Here is an 18,763-nt window from a genome sequence, read left to right as displayed (position 1 = left end):
ACATTTTTTCTAGGAAAATCCATTTTTGCTTCGTATTTGTATGTTTTATTGTCAGTCCGCAAAAGTGGCATAATACTCTGACAACATTGTTCACAGAAGGTGACCGGGGAGGCTGATATGCTTCCAGAGATCTTCCCCGTGCTGTTCCCGTGTCAATTTGAACAATTTTTATGCCCCCTCCAGACCTCCGGGGGGGTGTGCTGGAAAAATGTTCGAGTTTCCCATTTACTTACATTGGGCTCGTTACTCGAGTCAAGCACCTTAGCATTACGATTTGCTCGATCCGAGCAACGAGAATCCGAGCATTTTAGTGCTCGTTCATCACTAATGGCAGGTTATTCTTTCTTTGAGTTAAAACATTATTTAAAAACAGGCAGTGACATGTTTTACCTCACACATAGAAGCAGCTGCGATCGTGTGCTATAATGTTTGTATACTCTTGTGCTTCCTCCCCTGCCCAAGAGATGTGGTATGATCAGACCATGTTCCTGCACGGTCAGACAGACATTACACAGTACACAGCAGGGGAACATTTATAAGATTATCTCAGCACAGGAACATTTTTTTAACACATCAAATTGTGGAACTTATTATTATTCCAAGATCTATTGATTAAGGGTGCAGTCAGACTGCCGTATTACTCGCGCAATGATCGCATCGTAATCCTTGGACTGACTGTCGGCTCTCCTGACATGAGCATGACAGCATATATTTCTATGCAGCTGTCACACTCAGGTCAGGAGAGCTGACATCAGTACAAGGATTGCGATGTAATCCTTGCACAAGTAATACGGCCATCTGACTGAGCTCTAAAATGTACTTTGTCCTTAAGAAAATCCCTTTAAATGAGATAACTTTCTGGGAACATTATTTGTATAGTGTTATGTTTTGAAACACCTGTATGTCCAGTTTACACTGATCTATCCTTTCAGTACCAAACATTACTGGACAGTATGTTACACTTTTGATTTCTTCTCCTTTGCCTTTGTAACTGTCCTCTGAGCAAAATATACAAAAAACTTCAAGTGCAGGGAATGGAACAGCTACTAACAAATAGCACTGTGCACGCGGCTCGACTATAATGAAAAACATTCCCTCGGTGAGTTATTTTGCAAAATATCAGCACAATGCTTTTAGAAGCTAAGGAATTCTGCAGCCCATTAGCCTTGTGTTATGTCATGCATCTGTATAAAGTCAAGTAGTCAACATTTATCAAAAAATAACACATTTTATTAAAACCATTTTCTAAACAAGATAACTATTTAACAAAATAGATATGTAATTTACAAATATTATTGTGTTACTAAAGACATAGCAGACATACAGAAAGTGATAAATTGTCCTGTCTAGTACATAAAGGTATTGCTACAATACAATTGCACAGTGACCAGGTAAAGCTAAATTCCATCTTTAAGAAACTAAATATGCACATGACTGGTAGTGAGCAGTCGCTGCAACATAGTTACCTATCAAATTAATTCCTAATTTTAAAATAAAAAGGAATTTAATATTAAACCTCAGGGTGCAATAGAGACAAATATATTACTACAAGTATAGAATAATGCTTAAAGCAGGATTATACCTTAAATATATGTTTTTGAAAACCTTACGAATATTGCGCTAACTAAAAGACCTCATTCAGACCTCCATATTTCATAGTCTAAGGTGCTCTCCACATGTCCATTTTTTATGCTCACATGTATGTTTCTGAGTCACCCATAGACTATATTCACAATGCCGACTGAATTTATAGGACCAGCCATAGCCACAAATTGCAGAACGTGACCAACTAGTGTACATGGATGTGGATGGGTGCAGGAAACACTAGTCTGGTCCATAAATTGGACCAGACTATTGCATGCAGCAATTTCTTTTCACAAGGATTCGAGGTACACGTGAAAATAAGCCCATGTGGACAGCACATGGAGAAAAAATATATTATATTTGAAAATAACCATACAAGTTTATGCGTCCGTGGAAATCAGAGAGAACACACCGTCCCATCCTCGTGCAATCCATGTGCTGCGCATTTTTAACATTGTAGGAGAAACTTTGCAAAAAAATTTTCAGAATATAAGAAAATCACTAAAGGTTAACATGAACACACAGACCAAACACTGATGAAAATCATTCAGTTTTTTTTAACGTGCAAGAAGAAAATGGATGTCTGAATGAAGTCTAATTTGCTCATATCATTTAGAACATGAAAGCAAATGGCATAAATGCAGCACCAACTTTTCACATTGGGTTTCATATATGTTCCCTATGTGGTTCAGCCAAAATGTATTTCCCTGCGCTGAGCATTTGTCATTGCTACAATGCATTGCACAAAATAATCTAATTTAGTCATTTTCCATTACTTTTCAGAGGAGCGAGCTACATAGATGACACCAGTAGATGTCAATTTCTTTCAGGCAACTTCACATATTTCCTATTAAAAAATAATAAAGAGGAAATATAAAGGAAAAAAATATCACCATGTAGCCTCAATCTAGCTTCCGTATGACATAAGGAGTGGCCTTATTTAGAAAGCCCACTTTAACATACCTTAAAGGGACATTCTGATTTATTAGAAAGGTATCCTTCTGAGGGATCGGCCAAAGAAGAGCATCTCCCTCAGGAGGACTCAGCATGTCAGTGTATTGCACAAAAGACCACTGATGTCAGTGGGCATTATGTAATACATAATTTTGCCTCTGAGGGGCAGCATGGTAGCTGTGCACTTTATGCTTGGTTTCCCTAAAGAATGGAGCTGATCCTTTGTGATCGGTATATTTTTGAGGGACTGATTTAGCAAAATTGCATTGTCCATAGCTAACAACCCCAGTAATCTTCTTCTACTACTTACTACTTTTGTGAACATATTTTAGATGTACTTGTAAATAAATAACTTTTCTTTAAATCTTATTAAAATGTTCTGATACCACCACTGAATATTTAGGGACGCATCCCTAGAGTCCATAAACCAAGCTTGCAGTTCTTCAGTCACAGCCCACCAGATATGGCTTTGGGTTGAGACATCACAAAAGCACCAGGAGTGCACTGCTGACTGCGGTTTATTTCCAGTCACCTAGCTGTATCGTTTGCTGCCATTCTTAAAGTTAATGAGCTTCTTGTTCTTCGGTGTTGTAGATGTTCCTTATTCTCTTCGCTTGGCATTGTCTTCTGTCGTTAACAATTTAGCTCACTTGCATTATGAGACAATGGCAACAGGAACAAACAGCGGGGTTTAACCTCAGCATCCAGCCTGCATAATGTTTCCTCCAGACCGCTTTGTCACGCTTAGGGTGGTGAATATCTGAAAGTAAAGATAATGGTAGCATTTAGAGCACTTCTCTGATTTTTACCCAGCAAGGGGCTATGATTATTCCTAAATACAGCGATAACTACAAAAGTGAATATTTCCGGATAATTTTGTGTTTGCAATCAAGAGAAGACATAGTGCATGATTGGAAGAAACCACATCGTGTTTCCTTTCTCATCTATCAAAGATGAATGCCAATTACTGAAATGTCTCCAACAAATGAAAATGAAAGTCTCCACTCTCTAGTCTCTACTAGTAATTGGAGTTTATTTCACTCTTCTTCCATGATGACAGAAGCATCTCTTATAACATAATATGGGAAGTCTTTAAAGCGAATTCATCAATACGAGTAACCCCGTTCAACTGCATTTATGGGCAAGCAGGCTTTTCACATATAAATCCATTTACACCTTCAAATATTTTATCTGTTGCTGCATTCCTGAGACATTAGTGTTTAAATTTGTATGCAAATTAGGTGTTAGGTGCTCTGGGCGTGACATGGCATTTTGCCTCCTGAGATTATTTTTCCCATCTAGAACCAGTCTCTTTTGCTTGACTGATAGCTCACTGTCTGATTTCCTTGCACAGCACCTGATGTCATAGAGACTGTGAGCTATCAATGAAGATAAAGAGGCTGCTGTTGAGCAGGAAAACAACCTGGGGAAGCAATGATGTAGGAAGTGCTCTGTCATGCACATAGCACTTAACACCTCATTTGCATATGAATGAAAACTCTAATTTCTCAGGAATGCAGCTACAGATTGAAGATATAAATGTGTCAATGGATTTACATTTCAAAGACCTGCATGCAGTTTGGTAGATGAGGGATTGATCTTACTGACATATTCCCTTTCAAAGCAAATTTGACTAATATAAGCATTCTAATGTCATAAGGAAAAGTTCACAGACAAGATTTTTGCATTCCCTTATTTCCGTTTTTTTTAATTCAAGATAGTAAAAGTCTGGAAATGATATAATGATTTTGGTTTTGAAGTAGTAAATAACATTTATGGAAAAAAAAATGAATGGAGAACTGAAAATGAAATTCACATCACATCACTCTATAGAACTGGACCTCACTGTGATAATGAACACAATGCTCATAGAAATCTGTTGACCTCTGGAGTACTATTGGATGTCCCATTGGTTCCGTGCCGTATCATGGAAATATTGTTCCTTAGAAATATTACTTCTAGGATACAATGGGGTCTTCCTGGATGTACCACATGTGGACATACAATCTGTGCACTCTGAACAGGACATGCGTGAGGTATAAAAGTAATTATTCAGACTAGCATACCAGAAATACTGGACGCCAATCTAGCGAAGCATAAGACACAATGAAATCTACAAAATTGCACACGTTTGTTGGTGTATACAGCTCACTCTATTGTACAATGCTGGCTGAGAGAGACATACTCCCACAAGAGAAAAATCTGAAACTTGTCTTTCAAAGCATACTGAGGGGTGACATAATCCCTGCCCTGCACTGCCCCAGTGACTCGGAGAGAGGCATTAAACAGCCATTATACCATGATTAAAACTTCATTTTTTCTGTGTGGTCACACTTCCCAGTAGTCGACTACACAGTTTTAATGCTATTTACCTGCAGATCAACCTTATATCTGCAGGTAAATATCATTTCTGGTGCTGACAGGTTCCCTTCATGTTTCTCCTCTGATAGTTAGGCATACCATTACTTTCAATAGCTAGGGTCAGCTCTTCTGAAGTTAATAGATCATGAAAAGATTACTCTTCTGTAACTGTGGGAAATGCAATATGTGCTAGGAAGTGAATTATATCTGTTGTATCGTGGAAGTCCCTATAGTAATCACAGAGGCTGTCCACAATATTGGCCATACAGGTCACAAATCCTGCCCTATTAGCCTGCAATTTATATATGCAGCATTCCAGACGAGTCTAAGGAAAACGCCACTAAAATACAAAGTAAGAACCATCCCCAAGAAGTGTTAATAACTGTCTAACTCCATATCAACATGGATTCATGAGAGATCGCTCCTGCCAAACAAACCTGATCGCCTTCTACGAGGAGGTGAGCTCACAGCTGGACCGGGGAGAGTCAGTGGATGTTGTATACCTTGACTTCTCCAAAGCGTTTGATATCGTGCCACACAAAAGGTTGGTATATAAAATGAGAATGCTTGTTCTGGGGGATAATGTGTGCAAGTGGGTAAATAGCTGGCTGAGTGATAGAAAGCAGAGGGTGGTTATCAATGGAGTAAGCTCAGGGTGTGTCAGGGTTACTAGCGGGGTGCCTCAACGGTCTGTCTTGGGCCCTATATTATTTAATATATTTATTAATGATCTAGTGGAAGGGTTGCATAGTAAAATAGCAATATTTGCAGATGATACTAAACTTTGTAAAGTAGTTAATACAGATGAGGATAGGGCACAGCTACAGGAGGATTTAGATAAATTGGGGAGTTGGGCCAAAAAATGGCAAATGGGGTTCAATGCCGATAAATGTAAGGTCATGCACATGGGAAAGAAAAACAGCAGTCACCCATACATATTAAATGGGAAACCGTTGGGGAAATCTGACATGGAGAAGGACCTGGGCATCTTGGTTAATAGCAAATTAAATTGGAGTGCCCAGTGTCAGGCAGCAGCTGCGAAGGCAAATAGAGTCATGGCATGCATCAGAAGAGGAATAGGGGCATATGATGAGGACATTGCTCTTCCTCTGTATAAAGCGCTGGTAAGGCCGCACTTAGAATATTGTGCACAGTTCTGGGCTCCGGTGCTCAGGAAAGACATATTGGAGCTAGAGAGGGTACAAAGGAGGGCGACTAAGGTAATAAAGGGAATGGAGGGACTAGAATACCCAGAGAGGTTGTCAAAATTAGGCCTATTTACGTTGGAAAAGAGAAGGCTTAGGGGAGACCTCATAAACATGTATAAATACATCAGGGGGCAGTACAGAGATCTCTCCCATGACCTGTTTATACCAAGGATGGTGACAAAGACGAGGGGGCACACTATGCGTCTGGAGGAAAGAAGGTTCCTGCACCAGCATAGAAGGGGATTCTTTACGGTCAGAGCCGTGAGACTCTGGAACTCTCTGGGAGAGGAAGTGGTGATGTCCAACTAACTTAATGAGTTCAAGAGAGGCCTGGACGCCTTTCTTGAGAACAATAAAATTACATCTTATGCTTAGTGATAGTTAATTAATCAAGGGATTTAATCTGACTGCCAGATTGGTGTCGGGAAGTGAATTTTTCCTCAATGATGTAAATTGGCCTATACCGCATGTTTTTTTTTTGCCTTCCCCTGGATCAACGCTGCCTAATAGCTGCAGTGCACAAGAAATAGGCTGAACTGGATGGACGCTTGTCTTTTTTCGGCCTTATAAACTATGTAACTATGTAATGTACATACTGACTGGGTTATTGGATATCTCTTTTTAAAACTGCATTTCTACAATGTGTCATGCTGCATGGTATTAACTGATAGGAATTGTCACAGAATAATGAGAGAAAATTGCAATGTGTCTGCCTGGGGTTGTTCAAAGGCCCTAATTAACTGTATCAAAGAGGTCTTTTGTGGGAGCATCAATGCGTCGCTTTGACAAACACGATGTTGAGTTTTTCCGCCAAGCTTATTTGATGTGTTTTTATGTAAGTGTCCTCATGAGGCACATGGCAGCTTTTAATATCTAAACAACTAGATATGTAGTTCGGTGTCAGAACAACGACAGTGGCCGATTGCTTTCCCACAACAAATTGGTTTAACATGAAACATTTAAAACAATCTATCCACATGGTTATGTTTAAAAAGCTGCAAAATTCTGAATACAATTTATATATATGTGCACTATGATTCATCCAGATTCTGAATAATATGTACAAGCACAATGAGTTATCCAGATGCTAAACTATGTATATGAGCACACAGTCACTCATCCCGATAGTGAATGATATATACTGTATAAGTATGCTATGTATCATCCACATACAGTAGTGACTAATACATTGTATATATGGGTGCTCTAAGAATCATCCAGGTAGTCACTTATATATACGGGGGGCACTATAGATCCTCCAGATAGTCACTAATATATATGGGTGCATTATGGATGATCTATGAGCGGTCACAGACAGAAGAGGGCCCCTTTGCAAGAATAATATATGGGCCCTTTTCAGTCTAATTCCACCTGCTTTGGAGGTAGAAATGGACCCCCCTTATCTCTTAGGACCCTGTCTTAGGCTGCACAGGTTGTACCAATAGTACATCTACCCCTGGATAGATTCCTACTCAAAAAGACCTAGGTCCCTATTAATCCCCCTTAGGTCCCTATTTCACACCCCAAAAGTGGAGTAAGAGCTTTGAAAAATTGCTAAATTTTGGCGCAACTCAGAGTCTTGGTGAATCGGGGTCTTAATGTTGTCATAAATTCAAAGGGTACTTCAACAAGTATTAGTTTAAGGGTGTGTATATTTAGGCAATCATATTATTTTAGTTCTCTATTTTTCTTTTTCCTCCTGAAAATATCATGGTAACATGTTATATGACTTGACATTTAGGTAGTAAATTATATATATATATATATATATATATATATATATATATATATATATATATATATATATATATATATATATATATATATATATATATATATATATATATATATATATATATATATATATATATATATATATATATATATATATATATATATATATATACACATACATACACATATATACATACATACACACTGCTCAAAAAAATAAAGGGAACACTTAAACAACAGAATATAACTCCAAGTAAATCAAACTTCTGTGAAATCAAACTTTCCACTTAGGAAGCCACACTGATTGACAATCAATTTCACATGCTGTTGTGCAAATGGAATAGACAATAGATGGAAATTATTGGCAATTATCAAGACACCCTCAATAAAGGAGTGTTTCCGCAGGTGGGGACCACAGACCACATCTCAGTACCAATGCTTTTTGGCTGATGTTTTGGTCACTTTTGAATGTTGGTTGTGCTTTCACACTCGTGGTAGCATGAGACGGACTCTACAACCCACAGAAGTTGCTCAGGTAGTGCAGCTCATCCAAGATGGCACATCAATGCGAACTGTGGCAAGAAGGTTTGCTGTGTCTGTCAGCGTACTGTCCAGAGGCTGGAGGCGCTACCAGGAGACAGGCCAGTACACCAGGAGACGTGGAGGGGGCCGTAGGAGGGCAACAACCCAGCAGCAGGGCCGCTATCTCCGCCTTTGTGCAAGGAGGAACAGGAGGAGCACTGCCAGAGCCCTGCAAAATGACCTCCAGCAAGCCACAAATGTGCATGTGTCTGCACAAACAGTTAGAAACCGACTCTATGAGGGTGGTATGAGGGCCTGATGTCCACAGATGGGGGTTGTGCTCACAGCCCAACATCGTGCAGGACGCTTGGCATTTGCCACAGAACACCAGGATTGGCAAAGTCACCACTGGCACCCTGTGCTCTTCACAGATGAAAGCAGGTTCACACTGAGCACATGTGACAGACGTGACAGAGTCTGGAGACGCCATGGAGAGCGATCTGCTGCCTGCAACATCCTTCAGCATGATCGGTTTGGCAGTGGGTCAGTAATGGTGTGGGGTGGCATTTCTTTGGAGGGTCGCACAGCCCTCCATGTGCTCGCCAGAGATAGCCTGACTGCCATTAGGTACCGAGATGAGATCCTCAGACCCCTTGTGAGACCATATGCTGGTGTGGTTGGCCCTGGGTTCCTCCTAATGCAGGACAATGCCAGACCTCATGTGGCTGGAGTGTATCAGCAGTTCCGGCAAGATGAAGGCATTGAAGCTATGGACTGGCCCTTTCCCCAGACCTGAATCCGATTGAGCACATCTGGGACATCATGTCTCGCTCCATCCACCAACGTCACGTTGCACCACAGACTGTCCAGGAGTTGGCAGATGCTTTAGTCCAGGTCTGGGAGGAGATCCCACAGGAGACCATCCGCAACCTCATCAGGAGCATGCCCAGGCATTGTAGGGAGGTCATACAGTCACGTGGAGGCCACACACAATACTGAGCCTCATTTTGACTTGTTTTAAGGACATTACATCAAAGTTGGATCAACCAGTAGTGTGTTTTTCCACTTGAATTTTGGGGGTGACTCCAAATCCAGGCCTCTATTGGTTGATAAATTTGATTTCCATTGATGATTTTGTGTGATTTTGTTGTCAGCACATTCAACTTTGTACAGAACAAAGTATTCAATGAGAATATTTCATTCACTCAGATCTAGGATGTGTTATTTGAGTGTTCCCTTTATTTTTTTGAGCAGTATATATTATATTATATTATATTATATTATATTATATTATATTATATTATATTATATTATATTATATTATATTATATTTATATTTATATATATATATATATATATATATACATATACATATATACATATACAGTGCTGGCCAAAAGTATTGGCACCCCTGCAATTCTGTCAGATAATACTCAGTTTCTTCCTGAAAATGATTGCAATCACAAATTCTTTGGTATTATTATCTTCGTTTAATTTGCTTGCAAGGAAAAAACACAAAAGAGAATGAAGCAAAAATCAAATCATTGATAATTTCACACAAAACTCCAAAAAAGGGCCGGACAAAAGTATTGGCACCCTCAGCCTAATACTTGGTTGCACAACCTTTAGCCAAAATAACTGCGAACAACCGCTTCCGGTAACCATCAATGAGTTTCTTACAATGCTGGAATTGTAGACCATTCTTCTTTGGCAAACTGCTCCAGGTCCCTGATATTTGAAGGGTGCCTTCTCCAAACTGCATTTTGAGATCTCTCCACAGGTGTTCCATGGGATTTAGGTCTGGACTCATTGCTGGCCACCTTAGAAGTCTCCAGTGCTTTCTCTCAAACCATTTTATAGTGCTTTTGGAAGTGTGTTTTGGGTCATTGTCCTGCTGGAAGACCCATGACCTCTGAGGGAGACCCAGCTTTCTCACACTGGGCCCTACATTATGCTGCAAAATTTGTTGGTAGTCTTCAGACTTCATAATGCCATGCACACGATCAAGCAGTCCAGTGCCAGAGGCAGCAAAGCAAAACCAAAACATCAGGGAACCTCCGCCATGTTTGACTGTAGGGACCGTGTTCTTTTCTTTGCCTATTTTTTTTTTCCTGTACACTCTATGTTGATGCTTTTTCCCAAAAAGCTCTACTTTTGTCTCATCTGACCAGAGAACATTCTTCCAAAACGTTTTAGGCTTTCTCAGGTAAGTTTTGGCAAACTCCCGCCTGGCTTTTTTATGTCTCGTGGTAAGAAGTGGGGTCTTCCTGGGTATCCTACCATACAGTCCCTTTTTATTCAGACGTCGACGGATAGTACGGGTTGACACTGTTGTACCCTCGGACTGCAGGGATGTTAGTCGAGGTTCTTTATCCACCATCCGCACAATCTTGCGTTGAAATCTCTCGTCAATTTTTCTTTTCCGTCCACATCTAGGGAGGTTAGCCACAGTGCCATGGGCTTTAAACTTCTTGATGACACTGCGCACGGAAGACACAGGAACATTCAGGTCTTTGGAGATGGACTTGTAGCCTTGAGATTGCTCATGCTTCCTCACAATTTGGTTTCTCAAGTCCTCTGACAGTTCTTTGGTCTTCTTTCTTTTCTCCATGCTCAATGTGGTACACACAAGGACACAGGACAGAGGTTGAGTCAACTTTAATCCATGTTAACTGGCTGCAAGTGTGATTTAGTTATTGCCCACACCTGTTAGGTGCCACAGGTAAGTTACAGGTGCTGTTAATTACACGAATTAGAGAAGCATCACATGATTTTTCAAAGGGTGCCAATACTTTTGTCCACCCCCTTTTTTAGGTTTGGTGTGGAATTATATCCAATTTGGCTTTAGGACAATTCTTTTTGTGTTTTTTTCATTGAAGACAAATTAAATGAAGAGAATAATACCAAAGAATTTGTGATTGCAATCATTTTCAGGAAGAGAATGAGTATTATCTGACAGAATTGCAGGGGTGCCAATACTTTTGGCCAGCACTGTGTATATATATATATATATATATATATATATATATATATATATATATATATATATATATATATATATATATATATATATATATATATATATATATATATATATATATATATATATATATATATATATATATATATATATATATATATATATAGGTGGAGTTGATTGTGGCAACGGGTATTGCTCTGCAGGGTTACTCTGACCTTGGAAAATTCTTAACGTTTAAGAGACATCATCAATAAATTCCATGCATTTCTGTAACTAGTTTTCATTTTACTGAAATTGGGAGCACTTTATCATTTAGAACCTTTTTTTCTAAGCACAGGCTTTGCACTGACTTCTAATGAGACAAGTAACTGCTATAATTTGAAGGTTTGTCTTGCTTGTCTTGGAAAAGAACATGCACTGCACTTCTATTTTAAGCTCCATCTTTATTGCTGGTTACTGTGATGTGACATGCATACCGAAATACAAATAAAAGTACCAACCACACTCAACAGCAATGTGCCCTGGCAGAGGAAATAGTAATTTCCGAAACATGTAGACTGTGGTTCAGTGTGCCGTGCCGCCTCTATGAATGACATCATACTCAGTCTGCAAGGAACTGTGCACATACTTACAGAAAACGCTACCGGCACCTTCCACGTTTAATGTATTCACAGAAGAGAACTACTTGTGGACTAAATCTGGAAACATCGATATCACCGGCACACTACTGGAGAAACTAACACTGGAGAGAGTACGGACTGCGATAAGGTAACAAAAAATTCTCTCTGGCCCCGACTTAAGACTGGTATTTTGTACCCCAGTTTTAATGAAGGAAGTGCTAGCGCAAGATGAACCAAATTCATAAAGGAGCTTGCGCCACTTTAATGAATTTCATGTATCTTTCAATTATTGTGTATCACTGCCAGGTATGTTATTCAAGGCTGGGACTGGCATACATTACTGTAGTCATTTGTGTTACTTTTGTAACGTAAATAATGGTGAATTTATCGGGCGCACTTTGCAACACCCCGATTTACCAAGCTTTTTAATAAGTTGGCTGGGACTGCCATAAATTCTCAAAAACCTTTGTGAAATTCTGAGTTGCGCAAAAATTTTGACACACTTCAAGCAGCTTTACGGTCGAAAATTGGCAAAAACTGCTTGATTAATCGGTCCCTCTGTATATAATAAATTGTGCTTAACATCATTTGCTGTTTGTGTTAATACATATTGGTTTGTTATTGGCACACATTAGTGTCTGCAAGTGCGGAATTTTGGTTTTGCCGTTACTATCTATGGTGATTTATGTGCTCTACAATGTATGGAAAGTTATTATTTATTGTTGAGCATGGTTACTACTTTTAGTGTTTTGGGTTTTTGTATCTCTAAAATACATACTGGCATCCTATAATAACTTGAGGATCTTGAATATCTAGATGAAATCTCACATTTCCAGCACTTACCTCTGCACATACTGGATGTATTCCTATTGTGTTATCCAGTTGTTCTTTGGTGAGACCACATTTTATGGCAGCTGCAAATCCTTGTGTAATTTCTCCAGCATTAGGAGCAAGCACATGGAAACCCACCACTCTTTCCTGAAATATAATAAAAAAATACGTAGAAACATCAAACATACCCAATAAATATAAAGTAAGGACACTTTTAAATAATTAATAAATTAACAACTCATTTCTTAAAATATAATAGGAGTTGGAGCTCTAGGAACTGCTCCTTCGCTCTCCCTAGTGGCGGCTGATTTCAATCCAAATTCTATTTAACTTTATGCAATGGATTTGGTGCAATGTATTAGAAAAACATAGCTCTGATCACTATAAAAATAAAAAAGGAAATTCATGAGAAGAAAATGTTAGACCTACAAATGACACAAATAGGTTTTTGCTTTAATGTATAGAAAAAAATGACACTGCATAATGTTAACTTTCTAATATTATAGTAAAAAATGAAATAAAAATAGAAAAGGATATTCTGTTGCTGCTTACACATCTACACACAAATTTAGTCAGAGGGGAATTACTTCTTCTGGGAATGATATTGAAATGTCAGCATTTTCTCCAAAAACCTCAATTAGTTTTCAGTGTGACAATTATTGCCGTTTTATGCTGATGGTACTAGATCAGCGAGGAACAGTCAGTGTATGCTAAGCCTCCAATCTCTAAGGCAATCACTACCCCGAACATGCAGCACATAAGTCAGCATGTTTTATGAGGGTCAACAGCCTTCACGAGTCAGGTTAGTAGAATTGATGCTGTTCTCCTGCATTCAATTCATCATCTTTATGATTATGGCCTGTCACATTACCATAGGCAGCACAACACAGGTGAGTGGTACAAGGTGACAGCCACCTTCCAAGGAGAATGGTAATTTGATTTCTTTTTTTCCCAATTTAACTTAGAAATTCATACCATGGATATCTGATGTGACACAAAACTAGAAGCTAGAAGAGACGGTGATGGATAAGTCATTTTATTATCCTCATCTCTGCACCTTTACAGACTGTATTACTCGCGTACAGACTTTATTAAGTCTTATCAGGTCTGCACTTTAGGCTCCATTTTGAGGACAGCATTAAAAGTCATAAGCAGCAGTCCTTTATTACTTTAATACATGTGATGTGTCAGATCAGAGGAGAAAGTAATATTTAATATACATGTACTGATAAAATCCTATAGTCAGGGAATGTGCAAATTGTCTCTTCAGAGAAAAAGAGGACTTGACCTCTATAGCGCCACCTATTGGAAGCAGCAATCCTACAAGTCACAATCAACCCTTTAACGAGTCGTGAAATATGACTTAGGATAAAAGACGAATCAGAATCTCAATTTGCAGACACTGTGTTTCGGGCTGTTGGCCCTCGTCAGTGCAAAGTATGAGAACTGATTTGGCTAGGTGAGAGGCTCTGGACTGAGGTCTAAGGGGTAGTGTTTCTCCTTATGGAGAGTGACACACCAGCTCTGGCATGTGTAGGTAAGGAGGCTTATTCGCCGTGCAATGCTCCTCTGTCAGGGAAGAGATTTTTGTAACAGTCATATGTACCTTATTTACTGTACTGGAAAATTATCTTAGATCTTACATAAATTGCAGCTTGAAGGTTATTCTCAGAACATAATTTAGTCATCATCAAGAGTAGGTAGAATGAAAATGTTAGGTTCGAAGCCGAGATAGAATGAGTAGATGACAATGCAATGATCTTCCTACAGGAAAGGCAATTAAATCCCTAAATACTGCATTAATTGCTTATATAATGGCTCAATGTACTAATGAAGTCAGAGCTTCATTAGATGGGTATTACTATGCTTGTAAAAGGATATTTACACTACAAGATAATTGTGAATGAGCATTGTTACAAAAGCTAGTTTCACGATTATCTTGCTATTTTGATAGGCTGCCGATCTCCAGATGAAAGAGCAAAATGCTCGTTCATTGGGTAAAATGATCTTTTGTGCATTGCAAAAAAATTATCTTTCTTGGCAGTGTGTCATCCTGTTTAAACAGAAGTAATAGAAGAAGAAATGTACTTTGGTCTTCCTGTGTAAAAAGGCATTCAAATGCTCGCTGACCGGTATAAGTTTTCTCATCTGAGGTCTAAGGCTGTGTGCCCACGATGCGTATTTTATGCGTTTCTGCAGCAGCAAAAACGCTGCAGAAATGCTTACAAAACGCTCTTAGAAGACCTGCCATGTTCCCCAATGATAATCCGCATGTGCTGTGCACATGCTGCGGAAATTTCCGCTGCGGATTATCACTGCGGAAAAATACACAGCATGTCCATTAATTTTGCGGACACGCAGCGTAATTGCCGCCATTGACTTGCATTGAAACGCATATTATCCGCGTCAGCACATTTGCACAAGACAGCGGGGGCCATCGGAAGGTAAGTATAGATTTATTTTTTAACATTCTTACGGTCACACTATATAAATCCATGCCGTTTGCATGGATTTTTATAGTGTGACCAAGCTGTCAAGCACTTTCCAAGTGATGCTAAAATCGCTTGGAAAGCGCTTGTCAACCCGCATGCGGAAATGCATGTGAAGAACGCTTCACATCCGCATGGCCCTGGCAGGAAAAACGCATGTACAACCCGCATGTACAATCCGCATGTACAATCCGCATGCGATTTTTCTGCCAGGGAGATGCAGAAACGCTAAGGAAAAATCCTGAGCATTTCTGCATCGTGGGCACATAGCCTTATCATGTCTTTGGTTTGTCCATATTAACATATCTTAATTGGGGAGCAATAAATAACTATTGTTCTGACTGATCCTAACATCTGTAATGAACTGATTGTCTGCAAGCTATTGCTGAGCTGTCCAAATGCTGAAAAACTCAAAACAGAAGCTTAAAAAAACTGAACACTTACTTAGACCTACAGACATACCTAAAAGAAGAATAGCATCAGAATAGAAAGGATAATAAAGCCAAAAGGAAACACAAAAGCAATACATACCTAACAGAGGCATAGCAACAGAATAGAAAGCATAATAAAGCCAAAAGGAAACACAGACAAAGGCAATATGTACCTAACAGAAACACAATAAAAAAAAAAGGTTTTAAGAATGCAGTATATGAAAAAGCAGGGGCGTAACGACCGCGGTCGCAGAGGTCACAACCAGGCCCATGAGGCTGGTTGCCCGTGCGGGTGAGTGGTCCTCCGAAGCCCGCACAAACTTCAATTGGATGTGCATACTCGGACACACATCCAGTTGAAGTGTATTGTGGCGCACGGCCCTGTCGGGTCCATGCACGGCAATTCACACTGGCGGCCAATCAGAGGCCAGCAGCTGACGTCAGCATTCACGTGACTGGGGGCGCATGTCAGTGATGTCATCTGCTCCCGTCGCTTGCACGGTGAAGTCAGCCACCGTCTACAGAAGAGGACCCCGTACAGTGGGGTAGTGGAGGGAAGGTGAGTATAATGGTTTCTTTTTTTCTATGCATTAAATAACAGCGTCAGAACGAGGGACATATTACCAGGATGGGAGCCAGGATAAGGGACATATACAAGGATAAGGGACATATTACCAGGATGGGGCACAGTATAAGGGACATACACCAGGATATGAATGTATGTAACCTATGTTTCAGGACATATTGCCAATATGAGGGATAGAGATATATATATATATATTATATATATATTATATATATATATATATATATATATATATATATATATATATATATATATATATATATATATATATATATATATATATATATATATATATATATATATATATATATATATATATATATCTCTATCCCTCATATTGGCAATATGTCCTGAAACATAGGTTACATATATATACATATCTCAGGATGGGGCCCAGGATGAGGGACATACATACCAGGATGAGGGATATGTATATATATCAGGATGAGGCCCAGGATAAGGGAGGTATACACCAGGATTGGGATATATATATACCAAGATGGGGCCCAGGCAAGATAAGGGACATATATACCAGGATGGAGGACATATATACACCAGGATGGGGGGGGGGGGGTTCGGTCAAAATTTTGCACCAGAGCCCATTGAACTCTAATTACACCACTGTGAAAAAGAGATTATTTTTAAAGTTCATACCATGACAATATTTGGTATTCAGATTTAAACTCCAAAACGCTTCTCTGAGATGAAGCTGCTCCTGCCAGTTACCTCCCCAGGGTTGATTTTTAACCCTTTCTAAAAATAAAAAGCCTGAAAAAAACTATATTGCCTTTGTCTGTGTTTCCTTTTGGCTTTATTACGCAAACACTTTTTGTTCATCATTAATTATTTTTGCTTCCATAAGATTGACCTTATGTCTTTTAAAAGTCTTTCCTATGACTCTACAGAGTATCTACGACTAAAGGCGTACTTAGCACTAGAAACGTGTCCGATTTGTCTACCATATGGGAATACTTTTTTTTGTATCCAAAATAAAGATTTTATCATTTTATTAGTGAAAGTAATGACTTTTCTCACTTTTCTTCATGATTGCTAATCTGCACATGCGGGATTTGGCATCCATGGTAAAAGACTGATCCAAACATCAATACTATTGAAACGTGGTAAGCTCACAATGTTTATTTAGAATAAACCTATAGTATTTAAGTGCATCAGTGGAACTTCAGTGTCAATAATTTACAACTATGTTTGACTGTGATACATGTAAATTCAAAAATTATTGTTTTGATAGCAAACCCCCAGAACAATCCTTACAAGAATGTTCGCGCAAGCCACTCCATATACGCTCTACAGGTTCTGTTAATCCTGCCTATACATTAACTTTAATGATATTTTAATCACTATAATTTTTTTTTTTTATTGAAACAGTGTAGTCATTATTATTGCAAGGGCTTTTATAAAATTAATGAAACAAGTCTTGGTCAGAGCAAAACTTCTAAGGTTGATAAATTCACTTTTTAAGGCTATTCATTTAACGAATATGAAAGGACAATTAAATGTAGTTGCAACGCACTATAAAACTAACCATGATGTGAGTTACATTTTGCAAATTTAAAGGAAAAGCCTAGTGAAAAAAATGTTTCTATTGTATTAGATCCAGAGTTCTCGTGAAGATAGAAAAGAGAACGAATAAAATTCTTTATTTTTTTAAATCTGCATAGTGATAAGGAAATGTTAATAAAATGATCATTAGAATCTTATATGAACTGAAAGTTTCTACCCAGCACTGGTTGTCAGTACATCCTCCATTTACTTTCTTCTTTCCCCTTCCTTGTCCTCATTCCTTAATTTACTTGGAGTTATGTTCTAAGTTTAAGAAGTCAACACTTCATATATGTTTAATGAGAAGAAATTATAATGACTGTACAGGTCATGTTTTCACATTTGCCAATTTTAAAGTCAAAGTTCTTCTAGCTCAACATTCTTGTGTACCATCGAATTGTTTGTGAACCTTGTAGGACCCAACCAGTCTACTGAAATTAATTGTGCCATGTACAGGAAATGTGGAGCCTAATATGGTGGACAGACTGAAAATTATGGAACATATAGACATACTGATTTTGGCCCGTCAATGCACCATTAACGGGCACCGACTGCATATAAGTCATTTGGTGCATGTTAACACAGGCCACAAAATAGTGATGAGGACAGAACAAACATTAATATGATCATTCTGTCCCTGTATAGTATAATGTTATAGGCAGCACGTCACCTTTTCACACGGGATATGCTGCTGATTTCAATTATTTTTTTACAGCATAAATGATCATCTGACAAAAAAACACTCATTCATTGATTATCCACTTGTGTAAATGCATCATTAGGATACGTGCACATGGAGTTTTTTAAGGAGTTTTTCGGAGCTGGTCCACTCAAAAAAAATGCCATAGGGATCATTCACATGTCATTACAAATCGGATGCATAACCCCCTTAAGGCATTATGG

At 38.7% G+C, this 18,763-nt stretch overlaps 1 protein-coding gene across 3 annotated transcripts in view; it reads right to left on the bottom strand.

Moving 5' to 3' along the window:
- Window positions 1-1,208: 1,208 nt before the first annotated feature.
- TXNRD1 (thioredoxin reductase 1) overlaps window positions 1,209-18,763 on the bottom strand; it is a 169,976-nt gene continuing 152,421 nt past the window's right edge. For all 3 annotated transcript variants that reach the window (XM_073651548.1, XM_073651549.1, XM_073651550.1), the window contains 2 exons: window positions 12,807-12,941; window positions 1,209-3,298 (listed from right to left, as the gene is read on the bottom strand). In XM_073651548.1, the coding sequence (XP_073507649.1) occupies window positions 3,236-3,298; window positions 12,807-12,941 (198 nt within the window). In that variant the 3' untranslated portion in view covers window positions 1,209-3,235. The remainder of the gene's footprint in view (window positions 3,299-12,806; window positions 12,942-18,763) is intronic.

This window comes from Phyllobates terribilis, unplaced genomic scaffold, assembly GCF_046119375.1.
Source record: "Phyllobates terribilis strain yellow unplaced genomic scaffold, ASM4611937v1 Scaffold_11__3_contigs__length_659146591, whole genome shotgun sequence".
Taxonomy (NCBI): domain Eukaryota; kingdom Metazoa; phylum Chordata; class Amphibia; order Anura; family Dendrobatidae; genus Phyllobates; species Phyllobates terribilis.
The sequence above is the reverse complement of the archived record's forward strand: the minus strand, read 5'-3'. Positions and strand labels throughout refer to the sequence as shown.